At 40.2% G+C, this 25,728-nt stretch overlaps 3 protein-coding genes across 10 annotated transcripts in view; 1 reads left to right on the top strand and 2 right to left on the bottom strand.

Moving 5' to 3' along the window:
• Positions 1-991: 991 nt before the first annotated feature.
• On the top strand, positions 992-5,910 carry eva1c (eva-1 homolog C (C. elegans)). Of its 2 annotated transcripts, XM_042007463.1 has the most exons (9): positions 996-1,307; positions 1,479-1,602; positions 2,154-2,341; positions 2,645-2,768; positions 2,895-3,047; positions 4,219-4,362; positions 4,952-5,020; positions 5,099-5,203; positions 5,291-5,905. In XM_042007463.1, the coding sequence occupies exons 1-9, from the start codon at positions 1,290-1,292 to the stop codon at positions 5,674-5,676; spliced, it is 1,311 nt and encodes a 436-aa protein (XP_041863397.1). In that variant the 5' UTR covers positions 996-1,289; the 3' UTR covers positions 5,677-5,905. The 2 variants fall into 2 exon arrangements, with proteins under 2 accessions (XP_041863398.1, XP_041863397.1); XM_042007464.1 differs by having other exon boundaries at positions 992-1,602; positions 2,179-2,341; positions 5,291-5,910.
• Positions 5,911-7,620: 1,710 nt separating this feature from the next.
• On the bottom strand, positions 7,621-10,294 carry cfap298 (cilia and flagella associated protein 298). Its single transcript, XM_042008407.1, has 8 exons — positions 10,163-10,294; positions 9,799-9,959; positions 9,320-9,487; positions 8,945-9,012; positions 8,691-8,849; positions 8,318-8,449; positions 8,114-8,209; positions 7,621-8,029 (listed from the first exon to the last, which is right to left on the bottom strand). Exons 2-8 carry the CDS (start codon positions 9,935-9,937, stop codon positions 7,919-7,921), a joined length of 873 nt encoding a protein of 290 aa, XP_041864341.1. The 5' UTR covers positions 9,938-9,959; positions 10,163-10,294; the 3' UTR covers positions 7,621-7,918.
• Positions 10,295-11,292: 998 nt separating this feature from the next.
• synj1 (synaptojanin 1) overlaps positions 11,293-25,728 on the bottom strand; it is a 29,780-nt gene continuing 15,344 nt past the window's right edge. For 4 of the 7 annotated variants that reach the window (XM_042007726.1, XM_042007728.1, XM_042007727.1 and 1 more), the window contains 10 exons: positions 25,252-25,417; positions 24,929-25,108; positions 24,235-24,363; positions 23,999-24,037; positions 22,504-22,551; positions 21,414-21,455; positions 20,663-20,715; positions 20,385-20,574; positions 15,954-16,285; positions 11,293-14,853 (listed from right to left, as the gene is read on the bottom strand). In XM_042007726.1, the coding sequence (XP_041863660.1) occupies positions 13,747-14,853; positions 15,954-16,285; positions 20,385-20,574; positions 20,663-20,715; positions 21,414-21,455; positions 22,504-22,551; positions 23,999-24,037; positions 24,235-24,363; positions 24,929-25,108; positions 25,252-25,417 (2,286 nt within the window). In that variant the 3' untranslated portion in view covers positions 11,293-13,746. The remainder of the gene's footprint in view (positions 14,854-15,953; positions 16,286-20,384; positions 20,575-20,662; positions 20,716-21,413; positions 21,456-22,503; positions 22,552-23,998; positions 24,038-24,234; positions 24,364-24,928; positions 25,109-25,251; positions 25,418-25,728) is intronic. The other 3 variants (XM_042007731.1, XM_042007733.1, XM_042007732.1) reach the window with 2 other exon arrangements.

A 25,728-nucleotide genomic window follows, 5' to 3' on the forward strand; every position in this document is an offset into this window, starting at 1 on the left:
GTAAAGAACTGACAACATCTGTTTATTTCAGCTTTTTCCACCAACAATTAAAACCTGATTCTGTTGCCCTTAATCACGTTTACTCCAATGCAATTACTTCACCGTCTAGCCCACATTTCTAATATGTCTTAAAAATAAAAGTACGGGAAGCCTTTTGAGTTTGACAGCAGAATTCCAGGCTTTTTGGGAAATAACAGCACATGCAGTAGGTTTTGGAGCCACTCACAGGGTGCCTGAAGCTAAAGCACAGATAAAGGAATCAGCTTGTCCCGTCTGTATGCAAAATATCACCGCTCAGTCCCTCCTTTCTGCCAGTCTCCATCTCGTGGAGCTGAGCGTGGAGACCTAAACGCTCCCTGTCAGTTTGACTCTTGTAGGTCTGACATGGAGACTGAGCCGTTACCATGGAGTGGGTCATGGATGCGAAGGAGCTGGAGAGCAGTTTTCCCTGTGGGCCCCCCAGCTTCATTCAAAGGCACCATGTGGTTAGGGTGTCAATAGTTTATTAGAAGAAAGGATTAGAAGTAGCATTTGTTCATATTATCTTTGTGAATTAAGAAAAAAAAAATTATTTCACCCACAGCAACATTCTCTTAGGATTCCCTGGGCTTCAAAATGTAAAGGACACCTGGGATCTTAAAGAAACGTTCAGGAAACGTTCCCTTAAGATTCTTTAAAAGGCACATTGTTAAAGCTGTAACAACTTAGACGACAAGAACTGCAACCCAGAAGTTGTTCATATAAATTAAAATCAAACAGGAAATTTATATGAAAGTTTACTGACTGCGTCCATAACTTAGAAGATTTTAACAACATAGGGGAAAAAAAACAAAGTTCAAACTGGCGCTCAGTTTCTTCCAGAAAAATCGAAATATAAGGACAGAACGTGGAAAAGGGAAAATACTTAGTAAATAATGAAAATCGGAAAGGTAAACACGTGCCTCATGGAGGCAGAACAGAAGAAGGGGAAAAATACCCTCATGCGTCATACCAGTGTGTAAGTCGCCCCTGTTCCCTTTAAAATAGTTTTATGTGCCACGCCCACTTCTTGATTCCCACTCAGCTGTTACTGTAAGTTTCCACATGTATCCATTCACAAATCTGCGCAGTTAGCTCAACTACAGGACCCTCGAGTTGGAGGAATCTCTGCCACGCGCAGGACTGACTACCTCGTCTGACACTTTAGAGCAACTTGTTGCGCAGCTGCTATTTCTGCCCTCCTGAGTAGTCCTTCGCTGCAGTGGCACTGTGGTGGCAACAGCCACTCAAATGCAAACTGCCGCTGTTTTATGGCTCATCGACTGGAGGTATTTTTTCTGAGTGGATACCTGGGTGTCAGCGACGCCGTTTCTGGACCGTGAAGGGATGAAGCTTAAAATCGGGGCCTCGAGGAAACTTCCCACCTTCTTGTTTGGGGTTTTCATCAAATCCTAAAAGTCTCAGGGCGCCTTCATCGAGCCTCTTTAATATGTTCACAGGGGCAGGGGATGCGAGTCATGAGCTGGACGCGTCCTTGCCACAGTCAGGACTGGAGCCACAGCCTCTTCTATCTGACTTTACTCCTGTGGACCAGACGCATGAATGGACTTGCCGACTTTTCAAGTAAGATAAGAATGATGATGCTTACAAATAACTAGTAGCTTTGATCAAACATCCTTAGGAAGTAGGTTTGCTGGTGCAATGAGTGAAAATTTCTGTTTGATATTGTGTATATTATGTTATAGATGTACATTGCCTCTGATCTTTTACATGGGCAAAATGTTTTTTGCTATAATTTCCACACTGAATGCAAGGCGAGTAAAACACCAAAGCATAGTGTGGATCATGTGTTCATAAATAACTTCATCACATTTACTTTGCAACAAAGTTTGGACTATTTGATTGAATATGGTTGCATAATTTGCCCCTCAGGAAGAGGCCAAGCAACACTGTAATGGTTTTCTAAGCAGCACAAGACACCTGCCACAGCTCCAAATACTTTAATCTGTAGACAGTAGTTCCTAGAAAAGTTAAACACTGATGCTCAGTGATTATTCAATGACTGTGCTTTCTTCAGCATGATCTTTAGTGTCCATCCAAGGTTGTTACTACTTTTTACTGTAAAATTGTAAGAGCGACTATGTTACGGCCTAAGAGTGGATTCTGTTTAACAGACTACCTGTCCCGGATTATCACCAGCCATTCTGCTCATGCCTGTGATGGAATGCCTCTGCGACTACACTGTCCACGTCACTCTACCATTTCCATCCAGTCTGCTTTCTATGGGAGTGGTGAGGTCCTCCTGTGCAGACCACCGCCAAGACCCCACAACCACAGCTGTTCAGCTTTTACTGCCCTCCAGGTGCATTTACAGCTCTCTGAGTTTGCTGTTAATAGTTGGGTGTTCCCCATTTTTATTTGAGTGGGTTTGTCCCCATATGTTTTAGTTCAGCAGTAAACGCATCAACATTCGGTTGGTCAACCAGTTAATGTTGTATGAATATTATGGATACTTAAAACCCAGCTCATTCCCTTCCTTATGCAGATAGAACATCATTCTTGTTTGCATTTGATTTGCTTCTCTTTGGGTTGCTTTTTGCTCTCTGTGGATATCACATACAGTCTGCTGGACAGTGGGAACCTTCAGTTGGTGTTTGTTTTGCAGAAGCTGCTGTCAGAGTGTCAGAGCCACAGAGACTGCCAGCTGCCTGTCAATCACCTGCTGTTTGGGAAGGACCCATGCCCAGGCACTACCAAATACCTCCATGTGGATTACAAGTGTAAACCCAGTGAGTCTGGTAGCTCAGATATCACTTGTTTTTGGCTCCTCACCAGGGATGAGTGTAAAAGAGCCACAAAGTACATTCAGTGTCTCATAATTTCCTCATCTTTATTGTTCCCCTCCCTTCACTCAGCTGAACACAAAAAACATGTGGTATGTGAAGGAGAAACCATGGTCCTGCGCTGTAAGCCCCCCAGGGTGCTGAACATCTACGCAGCTGTCTATGGTCGAAGTCTGGGTCAGACTGACACTTGCCCCTCACACCTGACAAGACCACCCCCATTCGGTGAGTCAATGTGAAAACAATTTCAAGTAAAACTCTACTGTAGCAGCCAGAGGGTGCAACATATATTTAATAATTTCTATGATTTTTTTTAAACTGTCCATCTCCTTTTCTTTACAAAATGTGCACTCTGCATTATTATTCTACTATCTTTAGTTGTTATTTTCAAGATGACTTCCATCAAAGACCTACAGCAGCATCATTATATTCTCTATAGAAATATCTCTGTTTACTGAAAACAAACTTTTCTTTACATTGCAGAGTAAATAGGATTTATGGGTAACGTAGGCTTTAATAAAGAAAAGCACAAGCAAAGACAACACATTAATCCTTTCCATAGCATATATTTTGATCTGCCATAGTAGGTATAAACCAGTGTATCTAATGACATGTGACGTGCATTCCAGTTCAGTTACTGAGTACACCTGTGCCTATCCAGGTATGACATGTCAAACTGAGTAATGTAAGGAACTCTTGTGTGAAATAACAGCTAAATGTCACTATAACTTCTTTTACAGTTACAATGCACAGTTCTTTGAATTAACTTAAGAATGTGGACAATGAGTATTTTGGCATGAGATTAAATTTAACATACATATCCAATCAGATCCAATCCAACTTTATTCATAAATCACTTTAAAACAAAAAAAGTTGACCAAAGTGCTATACACAGCCCTGGGCTTAAAAATGATTTAAATTACACACTAAACAGCACAAAAGCAATAAATGGATGGAGCAGCAGTAACATGCAATAAAACAATAACAAAGAATAAATGAAAAATAAAAAATATAAAAAAAAAAGAAAAAGTCAACCACTCAAGCTGTGTTAAAAGCCAATGAAAAAAGGTATATCTGAAGAGAGGATTTAAAAGCAGAGAGTGACTCGGCCTGTCTGAGATGCAGGAGCAGTGCATTCCAAAGTTTGGTTAATTAACTTTTTGATTTGCTGAGTTAATGAATAAAACAAATAAATAAATAAATAAATAAACAGCCAATTATTTCCTAATAAATTAACAGCTGAACTTCTTAGTTTATCGTCAGTGTTGCAAAACACTGAATCGCTGGTGCACTTATTACAGCAAGTTTACACATGAGCCAAAAATTATACACAGAAATTCAGAGGCTGTTATAAAATGATAAAGTTGTCTGAGTTTCTCTTTGCTGCTCACTGCAGAGTGTCTGAACCATGAAGCTGTGCACTTGGTGTCCAAGTCCTGCTACAGCAAACAGAAGTGCGCCGTTGCTGTCAGCAACCAGACCTTTAGGGACCCCTGCTTTCCAGGAACCAGGAAGTACCTCACTGTGCTCTATTCTTGTGGTAGGACCTTTTTCCTGAAACAGAATTACAAGCCTAGCAATGAATGAAGAGGGGCTTCAGAATACAAACAGGCTCACGTCATTGTTATGGTTGACCCACGTCATGTATGTTTTTGTTTGGCCTTGTTCATTATGGGACAGTTCCTTCAGTGAGCATTTGCAGCTTCCGACTGCGAGTTCTTATCTGTTGACCCCAGCCATCAGCTGTTTTATCCTATCACACCCAAAAGCACAGCAAGGAATAATAAACTGTGAGATCAGATTTTTACTTCCTGGTGAACTTCCCGCAACTGGCACAAATGCCAGTGAGGTCATCCAGCAACAAAGTTCACATGTGTCACAATTTGGAGCTGTTGCGTCGAAAGAATTCTTCTTACTAGCAATGCTGGCTCTATTTTGAGCACAATAATGTGTGCTAACCCTGTAGGCTGGATATTAATAAAATCATGACAGAGATTCCATTGTAGGCCCAGTTTGGATGTGGGGAGGAAGTTTGCAAACAAATGTTTGACTGCAAATCCACTAATACAGAATTACTGTATCAATTGATTGACATGAATACAAAGAGTCTTCTGTCTTCCTTATTATAGTACCACAGAATTTACTCAAGGAAGCAGACCCAAACATGAGTCCCACCTCATTTTCTTCTACAGAAAAAGGTAACAGCAACTTCTCATTTGCTGCAATTCTAGCTTTTTATTCACCTCTCCTATTCACATCTTATTTGTAATCTTCAGCTCCTCCTGTGTATCCAGAAGAACCTTCTTCCAAAGGGTCAAGTAGGCCAGAAAACTCAGGAGCTATGATGAGCAACTCTCTGCTGACTTATGCTTACGTCAAAGGTAGACTCCGGTGTAAACTATCCTTTCCATCCCTATTCATTAAAAAAAGACATTGTCTTAAATCTTTTACCTTCATTTTGCACACAGAGCACCCAGAAATGGCAGCGCTACTGTTCACCTCCAGTGTGTGTGTCGGCCTCCTCTTCACACTGCTGGCCCTGTCTATTCGAGTGACCTGCAAAGGGCGCCGCCTCAGAGGTCACAGACTCACAGCCAAGTCTGGCAGCCAATCTGAAAAATGTCCAATGGGGGGTGGAGGTGAAGATGAGGATGATAATGAAGCAGAAGATGATGATGATATCGATGAAACAGAGAGCTCCTTACTTTCAGCTGCAGACAGGAAGGCGATATACAACTGGGAGGAAGTGACTTACGTGAGTGAGGCAGCCGAACGGGCAGAGAGGATCGAGCGCAGAGAGATGATCATTCAGGAGATTTGGATGAATTCATACCTAAATGGCAGCTCTTGTTGAATAAATACCCACGATGGATGCTGTTCAGAACTTCAGGATATTTTTCAGCAGAACTTTGACATGGCATCATGCCACAGGATACTCAGCAAGGTTGATCAACTGCTGTATTTACTCATTCAACTTCAAATAAAGTAAAAATAAATTTTCTACTGTTACAAAAAAGATCAAAACTCTGGTCAGAATTCTGAAACCTTTCCCATCATTGATCTTTGTATACTTATTCATCATTGATCTGTTTTACAGCAGCTGTATTATAGATAGAAACTAAAAGTTGGGACATGGTGTAAAACCTCAAATACAGAAATGCAAAGATTTAAAAACCATTAATATCAAATATGTTTAAATTTACAGAGTGTGCAGAATTATTAGGCAAGTTGTATTTTTGAGGATTAATTTTATTATAGAACAACAACTATGTTCGCAATGAACACAAAAGACTCATAAATATCAAAGCTGAATATTTTTGGAAGTTGGAGTGGGGCTTTTTTAGTTTTAGTATCTTAGGAGGATATCTGTGTGTGCAGGTGACTATTACTGTGCATAATTATTAGGCAACTTAACAAAAACCAAATATATACCCATTGCACTTATTTATTTTCACCAGGGAAACCAATATAAACCACTCAAAATTGACAAATATACATTTCTGGCATTCAAAAACAAAACAAAAACAAATCAGTGACCAATATAACCACCTTTCTTTGCGAGGACACTCAAAAGCCTGCCATCCATAGATTCTGTCAGTGTCTTGATCTGTTCACGATCAACATTGCATGCAGCAGCAACCACAGCCTCCCAGACACTGTTCAGAGAGGTGTACTGTTTTCCCTCCCTGTAGATCTCACATTTGATGAGGGACCACAGGTTCTCTATGGGGTTCAGATCAGGTGAACAAGGAGGCCATGTCATTATTTTTTCTTCTTTTAGACCTTTTCTGGCCAGCCACGCAGTGGAGTACTTGGATGCGTGTGATGGAGCATTGTCCTGCATGAAAATCATGTTTTTCTTGAATGATGCTGACTTCTTCCTGTATCACTGCTTGAAGAAGGTGTCTTCCAGAAACTGGCAGTAGGACTGGGAGTTGAGCTTGACTCCATCCTCAACCCGAAAAGGTCCCACAAGCTCATCTTTGATGATACCAGCCCATACCAGTACCCCACCTCCACCTTGCTGGCGTCTGAGTTGGAGTGGAGCTCTCTGCCCATTCATCTGACCCATCAAGACTCACTCTCATTTCATCAGTCCATAAAACCTTAGAAAAATCAGTCTTATGATATTTCTTGGCCCAGTCTTGACGTTTTATCTTGTGTGGCTTGTTCAGTGGTGGTCGTTTTTCAGCCTTCCTTACCTTGGCCATGTCCCTGAGTATTGCACACCTTGTGCTTCTTGGCACTCCAGTGATGTTGCAGCTCTGAAATATGGCAAAACTGGTGGCCAATGGCATCTTGGCAGCTTCACGCTTGATTTTCCTCAGTTCATGGGCAGTTATTTTGCGCCTTGTTTTTCCAACACGCTTCTTGCGACCCTGTTGACAATTTTGAATGAAACGCTTGATTGTTCGATGATCACGCCTCAAAAGCTTGGCAATTTTAAGAGTGCTGCATCCCTCTGCAAGACCTTGGTTAATGTATATAGCAGCCTAACTTTTAGGTAATAGGCCGACTTAAAAAACTGAAATAACTGGTAGTTAAAACTGTTAATGGACTATTTGCATTACTAAGTCCACTCCATCACAAGTTGGACTTCCACAGCTTAGTCATCTCTACTGGGATGGCTTACTATGTGGCTGCTTCCTGCCCCAGGACTGCACTGATTTTAAGAGATGTGTGTACCATTATTGTGAGACAAAGAGAGGAAAGGTGTAGCATCCTTGTCCCTGAACTGTAAGGGATGTGAAACTGTGTTTAGTACAACACCACTTCAATAGTTACAATGGAAAAGATGTTCTTTTTTTAACACAGTAGAAATGTTTATTTTAAATTATACACATTTATATCAAGATAATACGGGTTAATCATGACTCATACTTTATTTAACTTGTGGTCTTCAAACATTGGCAGAGTTGAGCCACAGTAACACATCAGCTGAATAAAAACATTCTTTATAAAACCTCAAGTAACATCAAGAGGAAACAGATTTCACAATTTATAGTAGATAAGGCATCTTGCCCAGCTGCGTACAGAGGAGTTAAAAAAGGTCACAGAAGCATCTCTGAGGCAGTTATTAAGAGCATTTGTGAGCTTCATCTTGGACCCCATTTGATATTAGTGAGGCCTTGAAACTGTCGTTTGAGGGCCTGTCTGTCTGACCACTCTGAGTCCAGGTAGCTATCATCCTCTGCCTCCTCCAGTTTCTGAAAAATGTTGTGAGAAGACAAAATGTTTCTCCAGTGTAAACAATTACAAGCAACATATGATTCTGCTTTATCCTTCCTCACCTTTAGTTCTTCCTGCCTTCTGTAGTAATGCAGCATCATCTGCTTCTGCTGCTCATCAGTGACAAGAGGCTCTCTAGCTGGCGCCCCCTGTCCTTTCTGAAGTGATCAGCAACAAAGATAAAAATTATTCCAAAACCTTATTAAAAAGCACTATGCCTATCATAGGTTTCAAAAACACTACAGACTGAGCAAAACAGCTCTCACCTTTTGGATTTTAACCACAAGCTTTGTCTTTTCATTTCTGCCAATGTAGTCCTGCAGCTTTTTCCCTCTGTGCATCTCTTTGGCAGCCCACCATAGCTGGCACTCGTCCTCAGTGATCACCTGCAGAGATGCCTGAAGCATGAAGACAGATGAAGAGGGCAGATACAGAGGAGAGAGAAAGCAAAGTGAAATTTGAGGAGAATGAAACAAAGGACTGGGCAGACAGCTTCAAATGTAACCCCTCAAATTATCCCATTAAAATTAGCTTTATAAAAATAATTATAATTATAATTCACGTCCTTGTTGCGGCCTGAAAAATAATGCTATGTAAAAAGCAGCCAAAAACTAATTAAAATCAGATCAGCTGTTTCACCTGTGTCCCTGAAAGGTCTTCCTGATCCTCAAACTCCATCCTTATGGGGTCATGAGGGGGGAGTCCCATGGGGTACACAATCATGACTGCACCCCTTAACTGATCCAGTGCTTCCTTTACCATCTCCATGGTAACACAAACATTAGCTTGAACTTGTTTCTGCAAGAACAGAAAAATGACAAATGTGATTGTTTCGTCAGCACCCTAGTGAATAAGGAAAGAGGAGATGATCTAGATTTAACACCAATACTCACTTTTGAGATAAGGGCCTTTGCCTCCTCCACAGTTCTCATTAACACCTCTTTCATTTTATCATTAGGAGCTGATAAGAAAGGAAGGAGGTGGCAATTTTAAAATACATTCATGCAAATGAAAAAAAGAAGGAAAAAATGTCTGCAAAATTAGTTTATTTTCGAAAACTGTAATGGGTATCACATCCACAGCACTGACGAGCTGTTAGTTGGGATATCTTACATAATTGCCAAGAGTGATTTAATATGTGTCAGAATTTGTAGCGTAAAGCAATAAACACATGCAAAAGACCATCCCCTCCAAAAGGCAATAATGAACAGATATTCATGTGCATTTATTGACAGTTTACATAGGCTATGCAATAAATAAATTCTCACCGTGTCCATTTCTCCTCCCAATCTCATCCTTTCTAAATACTGGCCCTCCACTGGGAATGCATTTGTCCTCCCAATTATCCTTCAATTTTAGTTCCACAATCTGCTCCTCTGTCAGCCCCTGCATGTTGGGTGGCACAGTGATGCCATGGTCTGCAAGCTCTTGGATTTCTGAAGGTGGACAATAGAACAAGCAAGTCAATGTTAACATTTATCTGACAGATTTTACTCTCTAGTACTCAGAAAACCATCACAAGTTTGAAAAAAGTCGACTAAGTACTAGTTGTGAAACTAATGAGATAATTCAATCATACCAATAATGTAAAGAAATGCGTTTCTTTGTCATTTTATAATTTAACAAGGCTGCTGATCTATTCACTCAAACAAATATGGAACTACTTTAACCTTTAAATTAAGCAGATATGGGTAAAGAGGTATCTCATCTCTACACAAAAACAGCAGCACCAACAATAAGTTTTCACCTGAGCATATTCTGTCCACTTTCAGCCTCCCGTTGTAAATGGCTGTAATTTGTGGGATCACAATCTCCACTGCCATGTCCACTGTGGTGTCGAAAAGAAACTGGCTCTCATCTCCACGTTTCACAAGCAGCCGCACCATTTTCACCAGTTCAGTTCACCTCCTAAAAGTAATATTTTGTTCGGAAAGAAATTAGCAACTTTGGACAAACGGGGGGTAAGCACTGTAACCATAGCAACAGTGGAGCGTGGACGCTTCGAGAAAATACACAGCTCACATTAGCTTTTAGCTAGCCAGCTGATGTTTACATTGAGTGGCTCTGTCTTCATAAAAGATCATTAATCTGCAGTGAGCATGAACACTTACCTGTTCGGTTTGTGAAGAAATTCAATGACGTTCCCGGATGTTTGCGCCCACCCATACGGTCACTTCAGTTTTCAGGCCGGACTGCAGCTGTTTGTTGCAACCGGTAGCGTCGCCTCCAGACACTTCTTCCCATGATTCTTAGACCATGGTTCTCAGTAATTAAGTCCGTTTTACTGCCCTCTAGCGTTACAAATAATAATTACAGCATATTGTCCATTACTTTTTTTTTTTTTATCTTAAAACCCATCCATTTTATTTCTTGTGGCACGTAAAATGTCATGTCATCCCTTTACTTTATTTACAATAAACGATTTATTTATCAGTCACTTAAAAAAATAATTGGAAATGAACTGAACATTTGTCAAGAACCATGACTAAGTATGACCTCACAGGCACAGGCAGTAGGGTCTGAACTTCGGTTTAATTAGATACTAAGCACACTAAAAAAGAATAAATAAAGAAAATGAAAATATGACACCAGATGACTAGAATTAAATATAAATGATCACAAGATTTAAAAATCACACACAAAAGTGCAAAATGGTCAAATTAAATAATACAACAAAAACACAATATATTGAAAAAAAAATACTTATTTAATGAAAAATTAAAATGTAGAAGTAAGACTTTTTACATATTATTAGAAATAATTAATAGTTAAATCAACCATACAAAGAAAAGAGACAAAAAGAGAACTCAATAATAATGCAAAACTGCAAAATACACAAGTAGAGACATAAAGGTGGGGGGGGGGAGCATCTCCGCATCAGTTGTGGTTGATTTATGTATCAGTTCGTCTGAGTTTAAATACGTGTCACAAGTAGTTCATTTTATAATCCATCCATGTGGTTAGAAAAAAAAAAGAAAAGTTACACAAAGTTGACATTCAGTCCATGATTATCTCAAGAAATACCTGGTATGATTATAATATACTTACATCTTATATGTTTAATGTATACTGCTATAACTTGAAAAAATAAGCTACCGATGCCAGATGACTTTAGTATATACCAAGTGCAAAGGTTTAAGACTAATTGTAGTTGGTTTATTTGAGGTTTAGGAGTTGGGAGTGTCAGATATCTTTTTGTTTTGCAATCAAGTTACAGCTCACAGTCAAAAATGACAAACACTCATGTTAATGTACATTTATTTTTGCATACATACAACACAACTGCTTCATACATTAATGTGCCAACTGCTGTGCACGCAAAATATGGAACATTGGATATTAATATGAATTACAGCTTCATGTATTCACTTTAATACATACAGAAAATGTTTCACGTCACAAACTCTTATTTACTGTGGATTACAGCCATAAAAAGGGACACTGACCTCACAAAAGGAGCAACTGTTGATACAGTATCTACTGCACTTTTGGATAACATAAGCAAATGCAGCTTGATACACTTGCTTAAATAGATAGCTACTACTTTCATGGCAGTGAATGAATATTTTTGCTTATTTTACATGTGTAATGAACACTGAAGCATTTCTTACTGTAAATTGGATATTTTAACTTCCATGATCAATCAAAATGCTTTTCATACATTTCCGTCTACTACATAAATAGGCTGGGGAGAAATAACATGTGTTTAGTCCACAACAGTTGGTGTGTGCTGTGTTGGATGGTATTCTCACTGAGCCATTTGCACATCTATTGCTGTCGTCATCTGTATTAGTGACGCTGGTAGCACAGGACAAGTTACTTGAAAATCACCTCTGACAACAGCACACACACCTCAAAAATAATGAAGACATCAGTGAGCCTCAGCAACAAGCACCCTTTCTACTGGAAGAAACAGCTAGGGTTAGATAACATCGGTGGATCTGTAAACACAGAAGTTTGACACCCAAGACTAAACAAACAAAAAAAATCACACCACTGTCTGGAATGTCGGCGACTGTGTCAAAGAACAGTTAAGTTGAAATGTTACCCGGTGATGCATTCATGGCCTAAACAAACTATTTAGTTAAGTCTATGTGTTCAGTAAAGATGGGGATACTCTGTCAGTGCTGAAGCTAAAATGCATTTACAGCCATGATGTGTGAGTGAATACAGAGGCCGTGAGCTTAAAAGTCTGTATGGAAATTACTGCTTATACTTAAAAGAGACCACTTCCGTAGGTATGAAATATCCCACTCTAAAGTCTGTACACGCACTCAGATCCAAACAAAAACACAACAGACGATATGCACCGCAAACACAGCACATCACTTCTCACCACAGTAACAATAACGTTATTTTGAGAAACTGTTGCTAGAATTGAAAAGCATGACCTTTTCACTGATCCAAAGTTAAAAAAAAAAAAAAAAGGTTCTCTCTTATGCATGAACTTGAACTTGCTGCCACAGATCCCAATCATATTATAACTGTACTTTCAGCAGAAGAATACACATGATCATCACATACTATAATTTTAAAATAGTGCGAGTAGATGTTTAGGAGAAATTAAGAAGCAGCCAAACCCTACAGAGGGGGAAAAAGTGAAAAAACACTCATCTGTTCAACCTGCAGCTTCTCTGTTTATGTCATTCTGCCATAAAAAGACCAGAAGCAGGAGTCTCATCCAGCATCTCAGTGCATATCATGTGTTTTTTGCCTTTTTTTTGCTAACCACTGGAATGGCCATCATAAACACACTCACACATCCAACACCAACTTTTTATAATGAGAACATACATTTATACATAAATCTCTATGTATGCCTTTTCATATAGAGCTACAACATATCTTTAGCTGAATGTATCAGCCCACAAAGAATGACCAAAGAGGAAAAACAAAATGTCATACTATCAGGGCAATGAGATGATATTACAGAGCATCAGTCCTGCAGCGGTGTTCAGTTAAACTGACTGACTTTACACCATGGTGTAAACGTGGAAGCAAAACCCAGTGCAAATTAAATTACATTCATGAAGAAAGCATGTGATGCAACTTTTACATTTGCACCTAGAAACAAGCACAGAAAAGTAAAACCGGACTACTGCAGAACGCAGCATATTTGGGGTATATGTAAAATATGCAGAGTATATTCTCTGAATTATGTTAAAGTAAGGAATATCAGGAAAATCCTCTACTTTGATTTCCACTCACTATCAGATCAGCAAAATGATGGATATGAATCGCAGTGTGTCACTGAATGAAGCACCTGCGAAGCTTCAGATTTAAATGAGACTTTACAAGCAAATGCAGTGTGTAGTGCAGCCACACAGAAGTTTCGATATTACACACATGGTTAAACATATTAATTGTGCATTTAGATATATTTTATAGAACATCATTATCTAGACACAGGCACATATTTGCTGCCATAAATAAAAATAAACAGAGTGACTAAGATTAAAACAAGTGTTAACATCAGGTAAGAAGCAAACCTTCCTGTTGTAAAGTTAGAACACACTGTTGGGCTCATAAGCTTCTCATGTTGCTGCTTGACATGTAAATCCTTTCCTGTGATTCTTAAGGGAATAGATCTGTTCTTTTTATATATAGTCTCTTTTGTACATACACACAGACACATATACACATTTAAGATAGATCTATACATATCTGGATATGCCCTTTGCATAAAAGGGTGATATTATCTTTCTGTTGACTTCCTGGGGAAGAAGCCGTTGTTACTAGATGCCTCCGGGAGCTTTGGATTACTGGTTGCAGTTCTTGTTGGGATAGGAGGTGGTATATTTGGGAATACTGCTTGTGAAGAGGATAACCACTCTGGCTCTGAGTCAAACACAGAGTGGGAAGGCTGAGTTTGAATTTGGGACACTACGGAAGTAGACGGGAAGACAAGGTTTTGTGGTGTTTTGGTTGTGGGTGGAATATTCAAATCATCATCGAAAGTGACCCACTGCCTCGCTTGTTTTCCTCCCAAAGGAGGCGGCTGGTGATGGGGTGTGGCTGTGGGTGGAGCCAGGGGCAAAATGGGAGCAGGAGATGGGTTAGGAACAAGAGGCAGCAGAGGAGCATGTGCAGAATTATGGTTGGATAGTTGTCCAAACAGGGGCAAGGTATTACTGAGCTGAGAGGTGTGTGCAGCTGTGGGGGTCACCATTGGAGTTATGGTAGGATTATTACTGGATGGTGGTTCAAACAAGGACATGGTCTGATTTAACTGGGATGTGGGTGAGACTGCAGGGGCTGCAGTTGGTACAGGGGTTGGGACAAGTGGCTGAGTGAGCGCAGACATGGTTCTCTGAAGGTTTGCTGCTGGGGTTTGATGCTGGAAGCTGAAGTCTGGGGTGAGTGAGCGCCGTTGCTGATGCTGCTGCTGTGCCAGAGGTCCGGTGAAGGGATTGGTGCTGCTGGGGCGGGCAGGGAGGGGGTCAGCCTGGAAGGGGCCGGGAGAGGCACGCAGCATCTCCTGAGAGCGACTGCGAGATGGAACCGGAGGAGGAGGTGGAAGCAGGGACGAGGCGAATGGTGAAGGGGTGGAGAGTGAGGAAGAGGAGGATGAATCCAGAGTCTGGAGGTCTGATAAAGTAAAGGGCTGATGGGAGAAGGATAATGGGAGAGTGGCAGAGGAATTCACAGACAGAGGAATGGAGGGTGGAGTATGCAGAGAAGAACCTCTGCTCAGTGATTGCGTGGTGTGCCAGGAGGATGAGGAGAGGAAGTCAGATGTTAGTGTGTCAAAGGGGTCAGGCTTCCATTGTGCTTCTCTTGGGAATCCATTCAGTCCGTTTGTCTGAGGAGGACCAAAACAAAGAAAATGACATTCAGGTGTGAAAGCAAATGTTAGAAAATGGAAACCATGGGCTTACATCACTGTTGTGCTTAAGTAACAACCTTTTAAGCTAATGCACAATATGTTTTGAAAACGTTAAAGATACCCTTTTTCTTTAAATTTTTTTTAGATGTATATATATATATATATATATTTCATCACACTGGAGAACTGACATGCGGGCCAAGCCTGTTTACCGGTTTAGCTGATTATTTCCTTTTTTTTTTTATGGCTTACATGTCCTTCATGGGGGTACCTTTAATCAGACATTTAGTTCACCACACTGACTATAGATACAGTCAACATTCAACCACTATATTAAACACAAATAAATGGACTTGAACAAATTCAAATGTCAGAAGTTATGTGCTCATTGCATACGCACTCACTCTAAACAGAGTAACAGAGTGAGACCATATGAAGGGGCAAGCGAGGGTAAATGGCAACACCAATCTCATTTCTGTTCAGGTAATTTATGGTTTGATATGTTGACTGACAAACGGAAGCCAAAACACATATGGCTCCATTTTATGAGACAAGATTTACAGTGCTAAGGAATAAAAACATCAAGATTAAAAACATTTAATGTAAAAACTAATTAAAATCAATTGCAACATAAGAGAAGAGGACGGGGTGTTACTGAACATAATGTATGAGAGGTAATAAAATCAGAGCAGAGGATTGTTGTGCTATGGAGGATGACACAAAAAGGTGGTTTAATATCAAGTACCTTTCACCCTGATGGCTTCTCCAGCTTGTGAGAAAGAGACAAATGCATCAGAGACAAAAGCAGGAAGAATGAAACAGACAACTGACAGAGCAACTGAGCTCATCTTATGTGAGTTAAAGAAGCAGAAAAGAAGTTTTTTTCCCCCCTATTATCGCAATCTATCCGCAACACCTTTCAAGATTTTTTAATGAGCAGAATAAAGTATAAATCTACAAATTACAAACTTAATGACATGCAAACTGGGAAAAAAATCTTAACTGTACTTATGTTAGTATTCATTGTTCAGTTACTACAGTTCCAACTATTTTAATGAAATAAAGTTGACACCAACCTGTGCAGCTGGGGCTGTCTCGGACTTGGCAGCGTCAGGTGGCAGAGCATGAGAGGAGCGGGAACGAGGAGGTGGTTTAGGAGAGGCTAGACCCTGCTGGGACCCAGCAGGGGTAGTGCTAGAAGCAGCTGCAGTAGGTGGTGTCGCTGCTTTAGGAGCAGCGGCTTGCTGTGGCTGCAGAGGAGCTGGAAGAGTGGGCTGCATTGGTGGTGGGAGCTGAGACTGAGCAGAAGAGGGAGCTGGCTGAGGTTGCATGGGTGGCTGCATGGGTGACTGAGCCTGGGGCTTTGATGCAGAGGGGACTGCAGGAGGGGGTCCAGATGGTGGAGGACCTGAGTGGTAAAAAAAAAAAAAAAAGACACAGTTAAGGCTTAAACCTGCCTACTTTTCCAGGTCTCTACTAAGGCATCTGTCTATGGTCTACTTGACTTTTGTTTAGTCTACAGGTGAAACTCAAAAAATTAGAATATTGCACAACACTTAATTAATTTCAGGAATTTAACTACAAAAGGTAAACCAATATATTATATAGACTTATTAAATGCAGATATTTTCATATTTTATTTGTTATAATTCAGATGATTATGGCTTACAGCTTATGAAAACCCAAACATATTAATCTCACAAAATTAGAATAGTGTGAAAAGGTTCAGTGCTGTAGCCACACTCTAATCAGCTAATTAATCCAAAACACCTGCAAAGGAATCCTGAGCATTTAAATGATCGCTATTTCAGTAGAACTCACAATCATGGGGAAGGTTGCTGACCTGACAGTTGTGCAGAAAACCATCATTGACACCCCCCACAAGGAAGGAAAACCTCTAAAGGTAATTGCAAAAGAAGCTGGATGCTCTCAAAATGCTGCGTCAAAGCACATCAATAAAAAGCTGAGTAGGAGGGAAAAGTGCGGAAGAAAAAGGTGCACAACCAGCAGACTGCAGCCTGGAGGGGATCGTCAGGAAAAGGCAAGGAGTCAACTGAGGCAGGAGTTAGGGTTTCAGGAGCCACCACACAGACAGATCCTGGACGTGGTCTTCAAAGGTCGCATTCCTCTAGTCAAGCTGCTCCTGAACAAAACAACCTCAGATGCGTCTTACCAGAGCTAAAGAAAAAAATGAACTGGTCTGTTGAGCAGTGGTCCAAAGCACTGATACTCACTTCGGTCCTATGAGGGCCGCAATCCAGCAGGTTTTCCATGTATCCCTGCACCAACACACCTGAGTCAAATTAGGTGGCTCTAACAGCCAATCAGGTTCTACACAATGACTCATTAATTTGACTCAGGTGTGTTGGTGCAGGGATACATGGAAAACCTGCTGGATTGCGGCCCTTGTAGGACCGAAGTGAGTATCAGTGGTCCAAAGTGCTCTTTTCTGATGAGAGCAAATTTTGCATCTCATTTGGAAATCAAGTTCCCAGAGTCTGGAGGAAGAATGAAGAGGCAACAATCCAAGACACTTAAAGTGCAGAGTTAAGTTTCCACAGTCTGTGTTGATTTGGAGAGCCATGTCATCTGGTGTTGGTCCACTGGGCTTTATTAAATCCAGAGTCAATGGAGCCGTCTACCAGTAGATTTTAGAGCACTTCATGCTTCCTTCAGCAGAAAAACCTTTTGGAGATTTTATTTTCCAGCAGGACTTGGCACCTGCCCACACTGCCAAAAGAACCAAAACCTGGTTCAAAGACCACTGGATTACTGTGCTTGATTGGCCAGCACACTATGGGGCACTGCCAAGAGAAAGATGAGACACACGAGACCGAGCAATGCAGAAGAGTTGAAGGCTGATATTGAAGCATCCTGGTCTTCTATTACACCCCAGCAATGCCACAGGCTGATAACATCCATGCCATGCCGCATTGAGACAGTATTTCATGCAAAAGGGGCTCAAATCAAGTTCTGAGTTAATATGCACGACTGTACTCTTCAGATGGTCAACATTTCTGTATTCAATATCCATTTTATTTTTTATTGATTTCATGTTATTTAATTTTCTAAGATTTTGATTTTGGGGTTTTCATAAGCTGTAAGGCATAATCATCAAAATTATAATGAATAAATGCTTGAAATACATCACCTTGCATGTAAAGAGTCTTCTATATTATATATTAGTTTACCTTCTTGAAGTTGAATTACTGAAATTATGTTCTGCACAATATTATAATTTGAGTTTCACCTGTATGCCAGAAAGAAGCACCTGTCTCTGGAAGAGTCCACCTCCAAATGAGCTTAGTTTGTTCTGACTGACCATCAATGGAAAGCGGATTTATTTAGCTATCCACTTTAGTGGCTAGATAAATATATTATTTACCAAAAGAGTACTCTTTCAGTAAACGTGTACCTGCCTTAGATAGTGAGTGGCTTACAATGGACTTCACCCATGCAGCTTCTATATTTATTTTGCATTACCACTTATAATTTGAATATATATTTTTTGGGGGGGCATTCTATGTAAAAATAAAAATAATAAAATATTAATTATTGAAATGAAAGAAAAAAATCTAAAACTTAACTAAATTAAAACTGGTGCATACACAAGCATTCAACCCCTTTAATGTGAAGTACCTAAATGCTTTCTGCTGCTGCCAGTTACCCTCAGAAGTCACATAATTAGTCAAACAAGGTCCATCTGTGTGCAATCTCAAATCTCACAAATCAGGGTCAGGTTTACATATATACAATATATATATTAAAAACCTTTATTATGGTGAGGCAGCAGTGCTAACCACCACCCCACTGTGTAGCCAAATGTTACAGCCCTAGGCCTGTGAGCCTGTTGGGCCTTTATGCAAATGGACTGTGCCAGTGCTTGCAGGTGGTTGGCTGTTGATCCTGTGCCAAAGGCTCCACCTACCTTCTCCAGGATTGGTCACCTGCAGCTCTGTCTCCTCTACAATTGGCCAGTCATGATGACTCCTTGCTACATAAGCACCTGACCACCTTTTTCTGGGCAGCTGTGACAGATTGGGGCACATTTTGTCATGTGGTTAAGGAACTGAGTCTGATTACAGCTCTGCTCAGTTGCCACTGAGGACTGGTTTTTGCTGTCTTGGTAGCTTGTATACAGTAGAATCACAGAACTTTATCATTTGTTTCCGTTATCTTTTGCTAACTGCCCTTGTGTGTATTTGCTCTTGTCACAGGATGATTTGAGTTGTTTCTTTTGTTTGGAGAGTGTGTTTTATATAGTAATTGGATATTCATATGTCTTTTGTTTGCTTATTGCATAAAGTGATGCCTTTGTTGATTCATGCGTGCATCCTGTTAATAAAGTAGGTAAGTTAAGTAATTAAGTGGATATAAAAGATGGATCTAGAAATCTTGATAATGCCATGGAGCACCATTACATCTATTTACAGGAAATGAAATAATATGGAACCCCAAACAAACCTACCTAGAAATGGCTATTAAAAAAAAAAAAAAAAAAAAAAAAAAAAAAAAAAAGCTGACTGGAAAGAGAGATAAGCTGGAAATTTCCGCAGTGTAGTCTGGTGAAAGACTACTATCAGCTAAGCTTTCAAGAAAACTAGCTTTACACAATTTCTTACAGAAAAAGTTTTATCAAAAAGCATGTAGGAGAACCACCAAACTTATTGCCGATCTTCTGGTTCGACGAGAGTAAACCTGAACTTTCTGGTCATCAAAATGCCCAAACCCAATGCCTTATCACCCCAAACTCCTACTTTCCCAACATTAAAACATAGTGATGATGGTCATGGTGCAGAAATGTTTTTTATTGGCATGGACTACGAAGCTTTCATAATGATGACGGATGGTGCAAAATATTGGGGAATTCTTGAGGAAATCCCGTTTTAGTCAAATTTCAGACTGGAGCAGAGTTTCACCTTACAGTGGGACAATGACTCTAAGCATGCTGCAAAAGCAACACTCAAGTGGTTTAAGGGAGACATTTAAATGTGTTGAAATTTGTGTAGTCAAAGCTCGGACCTTAAATCCAATTTAAAAACTGGAGCCTATCCCAGTAGCTATTAGGTGAGAAGCAGATCAGGTTGCCAGTCCATCCAGGCCAACACAGAGACAACCACTCACGCACACTGCTAGAGAAAATTTAGAATCAGGAGATTTGATTTAAAGAATGAGCATAAATCTCAGTGACTAGATCATAGAGATGTATCCAAAGAGACTTGATTTTTGAATTGCTTCAAAGGTGTCTATAAAGTAGGGTAAATACATGTGCATAACCACTTTTTTTAATTTAATTAAAAAGAAAAGAGAAAAAACTAAAAACTTTCTTTGATTTTACTTCAACAATGAGCTATTTTGTTATAGATTAATTTTACAAGTTTTTAATAAACCCAATAAATAAGAAAAATGAATGAAAAAACTTCCACAAAATGCTTTACATCTACCCTTGATAATAACACCCTTTCATAATCTAGTATTTTGCTCTCAGTAAATCCATATGTCCTTACCCAGAGGCAGGTCAGGCGGTTTGGCTTGGGCACTGGCCACAGGCCGTGGAGCTCCAGGGTGAGTGTCTGGGATAGGCCGAGGAGCCCCAGGATGAACCTCTGGGATGGGCCTCGGTGCTCCAGGGTGAGAGGGAGGTGGTGGGCGAGACTGAGGAGGCATACTGATAACTCCAGCTCGAGTAGGAATGTTCTGGAAAATGAAAAGACATTATAACATTGAAATAAACATGTTGCATACAAATCAGTAGTTTGATGTGAATACTTGATTGATAACTCACTGGTCTGGAAGCACCTCCAGGTCCGGGAGCTCCAGCTGCTGTCTGGCCTCGACCTGAGATTTTGTGAAAAGTGAGAAGTTTTTAGGCAAATAATGAAGCCTGTGCCTTCCCATTTTTAGAGATAAGGGCATCAACAAGAGCTTTAATGACAATACAACAATACAAAAAGTTATTCTAAATCACATTTGAGTTCACATTATCCACCTTAGCATGTGACAGAACACATTTCCTAAGTCAGACTTCATCATCCATGATAACACAATCATTCCTGAGCTGCAGGAGGTCTGGAAAAAAGGTGCCTTGTTCAATGAGCCAACTGTTTACTACACAGCAAGTATACTCCTTTTCTTCCACTAGTCCCCTGCTGAGCCCCACTTAGAGCCTGCAAATATTTTCCCACACCACTTAGATGTCTGCTTCTGTGCAATTGTTCACTGTACAGTCACCAAACGTAAGTCAACCCTGCTAAACACCCCCCTACCCCCCCAACCCCACCCCACCACCACCGCTGCACAACCAAACACCCACCACCCCAGGACAGGCATATTTTGTATCACAGTAGTGGCAAATAACACAGTATCACAGCAGACAAAGAGGCATCATCCCACCAACATATCACAAGTACAAAAAACCTCCACACAAAGATGGACTATGATGGGCCAAATGCAAACCTATACAACCATCAAACAATCCTGTGTCTTCAACAGCACATTCATGCTAGTGTGGCTATGTTGTGCTTTGTGACACTCACCTGCAGGAGCATCTGGCCGAGGAAGAGCAGGGCTTTTTGATCCTTTGCAGCACAAATGAAACCAAACCACATTACTGTTACACTCAAAGTGGCATACTAGTAATAAGATGCGGGTGTTTCCCATGACAACACTATGCTGGAAGCAGTGGGAAAAGCTTATGATGGCAACAATGCAGCAAAGCAGTAAAGCTTGAGATGCTGAGAATGAATATCTATCTGCCTTACAAGGATTTTCCAAACTAATCACTAGGGATTATTGTAGCTAGGGTTGATGGAAGCACCAACTCAAAGATAAAAGGATTTTCCTTTAACTCATATCATGTTCCCGGTAATGACTATAATCACCCAACTAGAAGAGAGGGCGTTATAAGGTAATGACTTGTAGTAAGACAGGCTCATTACAATACATCTGTCCCCAATGCTGTAACAGTGAAATTTCCCCACCGTGGGATCAATAAAGGATCTTACCTTAGTGGCTCCTAAATATACTGCTTAAAAGCAGCCCTGATTAGCATATTATCCACCCTAAACAAGTTGAGGTATTTATTTTCAAAAGCTAGTACAAATTCTGGCCTCATTAAAGGAAATTAATCTGAGACCAGTCGGCTGCAAATACAGCCCAGGGGTGTCCAAAGTTAGTCCCAGAGGGCCGCTGTCCTGCAGGTTTTTAATGTTTCTATGCTATCTGGCTCAAATTAAATAGATCCAACAGCCTATGAAGCTCAGCGCAGTGGCTCACTTTTTAGTCAGATGTGTTGGCACAGGGACACATCGAAAACCTGCGGGATTGGGACCCTCCAGGAACGGAGCTGGACACATTAGCCTACTGCTCCCTGGTTCACAGCAACTGCTTACCCTTCTGCCTCTTCAATAAATTAACCGATTATTTTTAAATGAACCTATTCCCTCCACCCCCACATTACATCTCACTACACTACTGTCACACACACAAACAAGACTAAGATCGCCCACAATGAAGCAGAATTTGTCAACGGGAAACCATCAATGTCAAAACTACATCAATAACATTGATGACTGGGTGTAAGACCACAGGAATAAGTTGCAATAAACAACTCAACTGGCCAGTTACCTTCACTGCCTCTCCTGCCAAGCAGTGGGCTGGGGCATTTGCCACAGTCTTAAAAAGGAGAAAAAAGTTGCGTTGTTTGTTTTGTTGTATTTTTTTTTTCCATCTTTTTTTTTTTTAAATCACAAAGTATAGCATAAAACAAAGCCACTTCAGCTAGTAAAACTTCCAATTAAATTCAAATGTACCCAACAAAACATTCAGAAAACCCCTAAATATAACACAGGAGAGTCATAGCAAATGATTACCAGGATTGTAACAATAAATTAATGTGATCCAGTGGCATTGATTGAACTGAAAATATTTAATGAGACTAATGCAGTAATCATTTGTAAGAAACCCTTAAAAGAAATGAACCATGTTTTTTATTCAAATGCTTGTCTGAGCTCAGAATAAAATATTTTGATATTTAAGTTGTTGGAATCTGATATGCAGGAGATTGATTGTACTAAATCATATGAAATCATCAACTATCGACCACTGGCTACTGAATCTTACTGAACGTAAATGAAATTGTAACAGAATATAACAGAATCATCTGCAAACATTAAATCATTTTCCATTGAACTTGTTAAATACAGTCCTAATGAATATTTAAAAAAATATATCCACTAAATAGCTTACTATTGGGAATAATTCTGTTATACACAAGTAGCATTGTGTTTGAACTCGATGTGTTCGTTCACCAGCTTTCAACTCCCAAACAAACCTGCATTTATCGTCTTCTAGCTCTTTGTCTAAAACCAAACATAACATAAAAGATCAGCAGCAAAAGGATTTCTTTGGTAACTAAAAGGTTGATGTAGGAAACAATCATATATAAACTACCAAGTCAAGTCAAAAATTTGACATACTCCAGAGAACTCTTAGCAGTCTGTGATAGAAAGAAACAGAAAAAAGGAGTGCTTCTTTTTGGTTGATGAGTGAAAAAAATACAAATTCAAGGCGCTCTTTGGTACAGGGGTAATGACGTGGCAAAGAAAGAAAAAGGTGAGCAAGGTACTCTTGAGGTCAAAAATTAAAAAGCCTTTATTAAAAGCAGCTAATACATGGCAAAAGTTAAAAACGCACCTACGCATTGCATCACATGTGATGCCAAACGTCAAACTTTGAGTTTTTTGCAGCATCTCCATGATTTCTAAGCTGTTTGTTTAAAGTGAATTATCATAAATTTTGTGCAACAAGGTCTGCCAAACCAAAGTATTTTCTTAAAATTCCTTCTCCACAGATGTTCATTTGTAAAGTAATAAATGGTATAACCATTTATTTCAACTTACAATGGGACATTTTTAAAAATAATTTTCTTGTGCAAACTTACTTAACTGAAATAACCACTGGAATTTCATCTGATACACAGATCCTACATTAACAACAGGTTACTGAATCATAGCTAGTTGTGCTTCTCTTAGCGTAGCACTAATGGAAAACTGCAGCCACTAAATCAGATTTCTTAGCCAGATAAACATATAAGCACACCATCCCACAGCATTCACGTTACCTCCAGAGTCTCTTCTAGCTGGCAGGGGGCTCATGCCTCCTTCATGGATTTGATGAAGCAGTGGGATAAAGATAAAAATGTTACTACCTGCCTAAACACATTTTATATGGTACGCTGATGAAAAATGAAGTATACAAACTTCCAACTTTTGCCATTCTCACTCTGGTCGCAACTACTGTCAGGTTAAGTAGGCTTTAATCTAATGTACTCTAGGAGGGGTGGAAGATGGTATTTACCTGAAGGCGGTGGCGGGCGCTGAGGTGGAGCAGGTCTGGCTGGAGGAGCATTGGGGCGAGGAGGGGGTGGGCGTTTGGGTTCTAGGCCTTGGCCTGTGGGAGCACCTGGCTGGTAGTCAACAGGAGGCCCTGAAAGGAAAAAAACAAAAAAACAAAAAACAAGTAACAGCATAGATTTAGTTCTGTTATTCTGAGGAAATAATGTGACTGCTCAGTCTGTGAGAACACATATTGTCATATACCATTCCTAAAATGTATGCTTCTGTAAAAATGCCTTTTAACGCCGTAAAATTTCTAATATTTATTAACTACTGTAATACATGAATATGTAATTTTCTTCTAAAACAAACTGGTATCAATATGTGTGCCCAAACACTGAAAATGTTCACACATCCTAAAAGAAAAGGCAAAGCTTACACTACACATTTTATTAGTGCACTACAAAACATGGGAAAGGGAAAGAGTTAAGACACAGCATTTCCTAACAAACACAAATGACACTACCACGCTTGACGTTACCTGGAATTTCTCTCCTCAGTGACGACGGACTTAAATCTGCTTCCACATATTACAAACACAACATAATTACTGTTTATTATCCAGCAGACATGTTACAACCTGAGCAGGTGACTTAACTGCATTCTGAAAACCTAACGGCTGTCAGGTGACATGCTGGTCTGTGCTCTGTATTTACCTTGTGACGGTCGGAAGGGTTGTGCGCGACTTGGCCTGCTGGGAGCAGCAGGTTCTCCATGGGTGGGGGAGGGACAGGGACTACTGCGGGGGGAAGGGAGAGGAGAGGATCCAGGGCCAGAGCCTGCTCCAGGCTGCAGGTGCTGGGGAAGGATCTCTTCCACCTCTTCATCTACATCACCTGGTGCAGAATAAAAGAGCGCAAGAATTCTCTTTAGGAAAAGGCTGATTCAACTAAATTCCTTTAATAATGACAATAAAATCACAAAATGAAAATGGCATTTAGTATAATCAGCACTTCACTACTTGGATGCAACTGCTCACCTTCCATATCGTAATCGTCGTCACCCATGTCTGCATCCTCGGCAAGCAGGGTGGAACTGGCAGATGTGGGAATGCTTCCACAGATCCTCTCCACACTCATTTCCTCCTCGAGACTCTTGATCCAGCCTGGACTCTTCAGACGGATGTCAATCACTTTGTCAAGGACCTACAATGTAAACCAGATAAAATAAACAAAAAATAAGTCTAACATAACTGCACATACGTATAGCATAACTAAACATGTTTTGACAACTTGGTCTACAACATGGCACCAACCAAGGTTCGTGTTTATGCTACACTGCATATATTTAATCCAACCGGATTTTTTTTTATGGTTTATGCAAGCACACCAAACTACATGAGACACCTGGATCCACCTAAATTACACTGATTTTAATAGAACTCTTTTTGGGTGTGCTTGTAGGAAGGATATTGCCATTCAAATAAGTGAAGACTGAATAAAGAAAAAAGGACTGA

The sequence above is a fragment of the Melanotaenia boesemani genome, chromosome 15, assembly GCF_017639745.1.
Source record: "Melanotaenia boesemani isolate fMelBoe1 chromosome 15, fMelBoe1.pri, whole genome shotgun sequence".
NCBI classification, from domain to species: Eukaryota; Metazoa; Chordata; class Actinopteri; order Atheriniformes; family Melanotaeniidae; genus Melanotaenia; species Melanotaenia boesemani.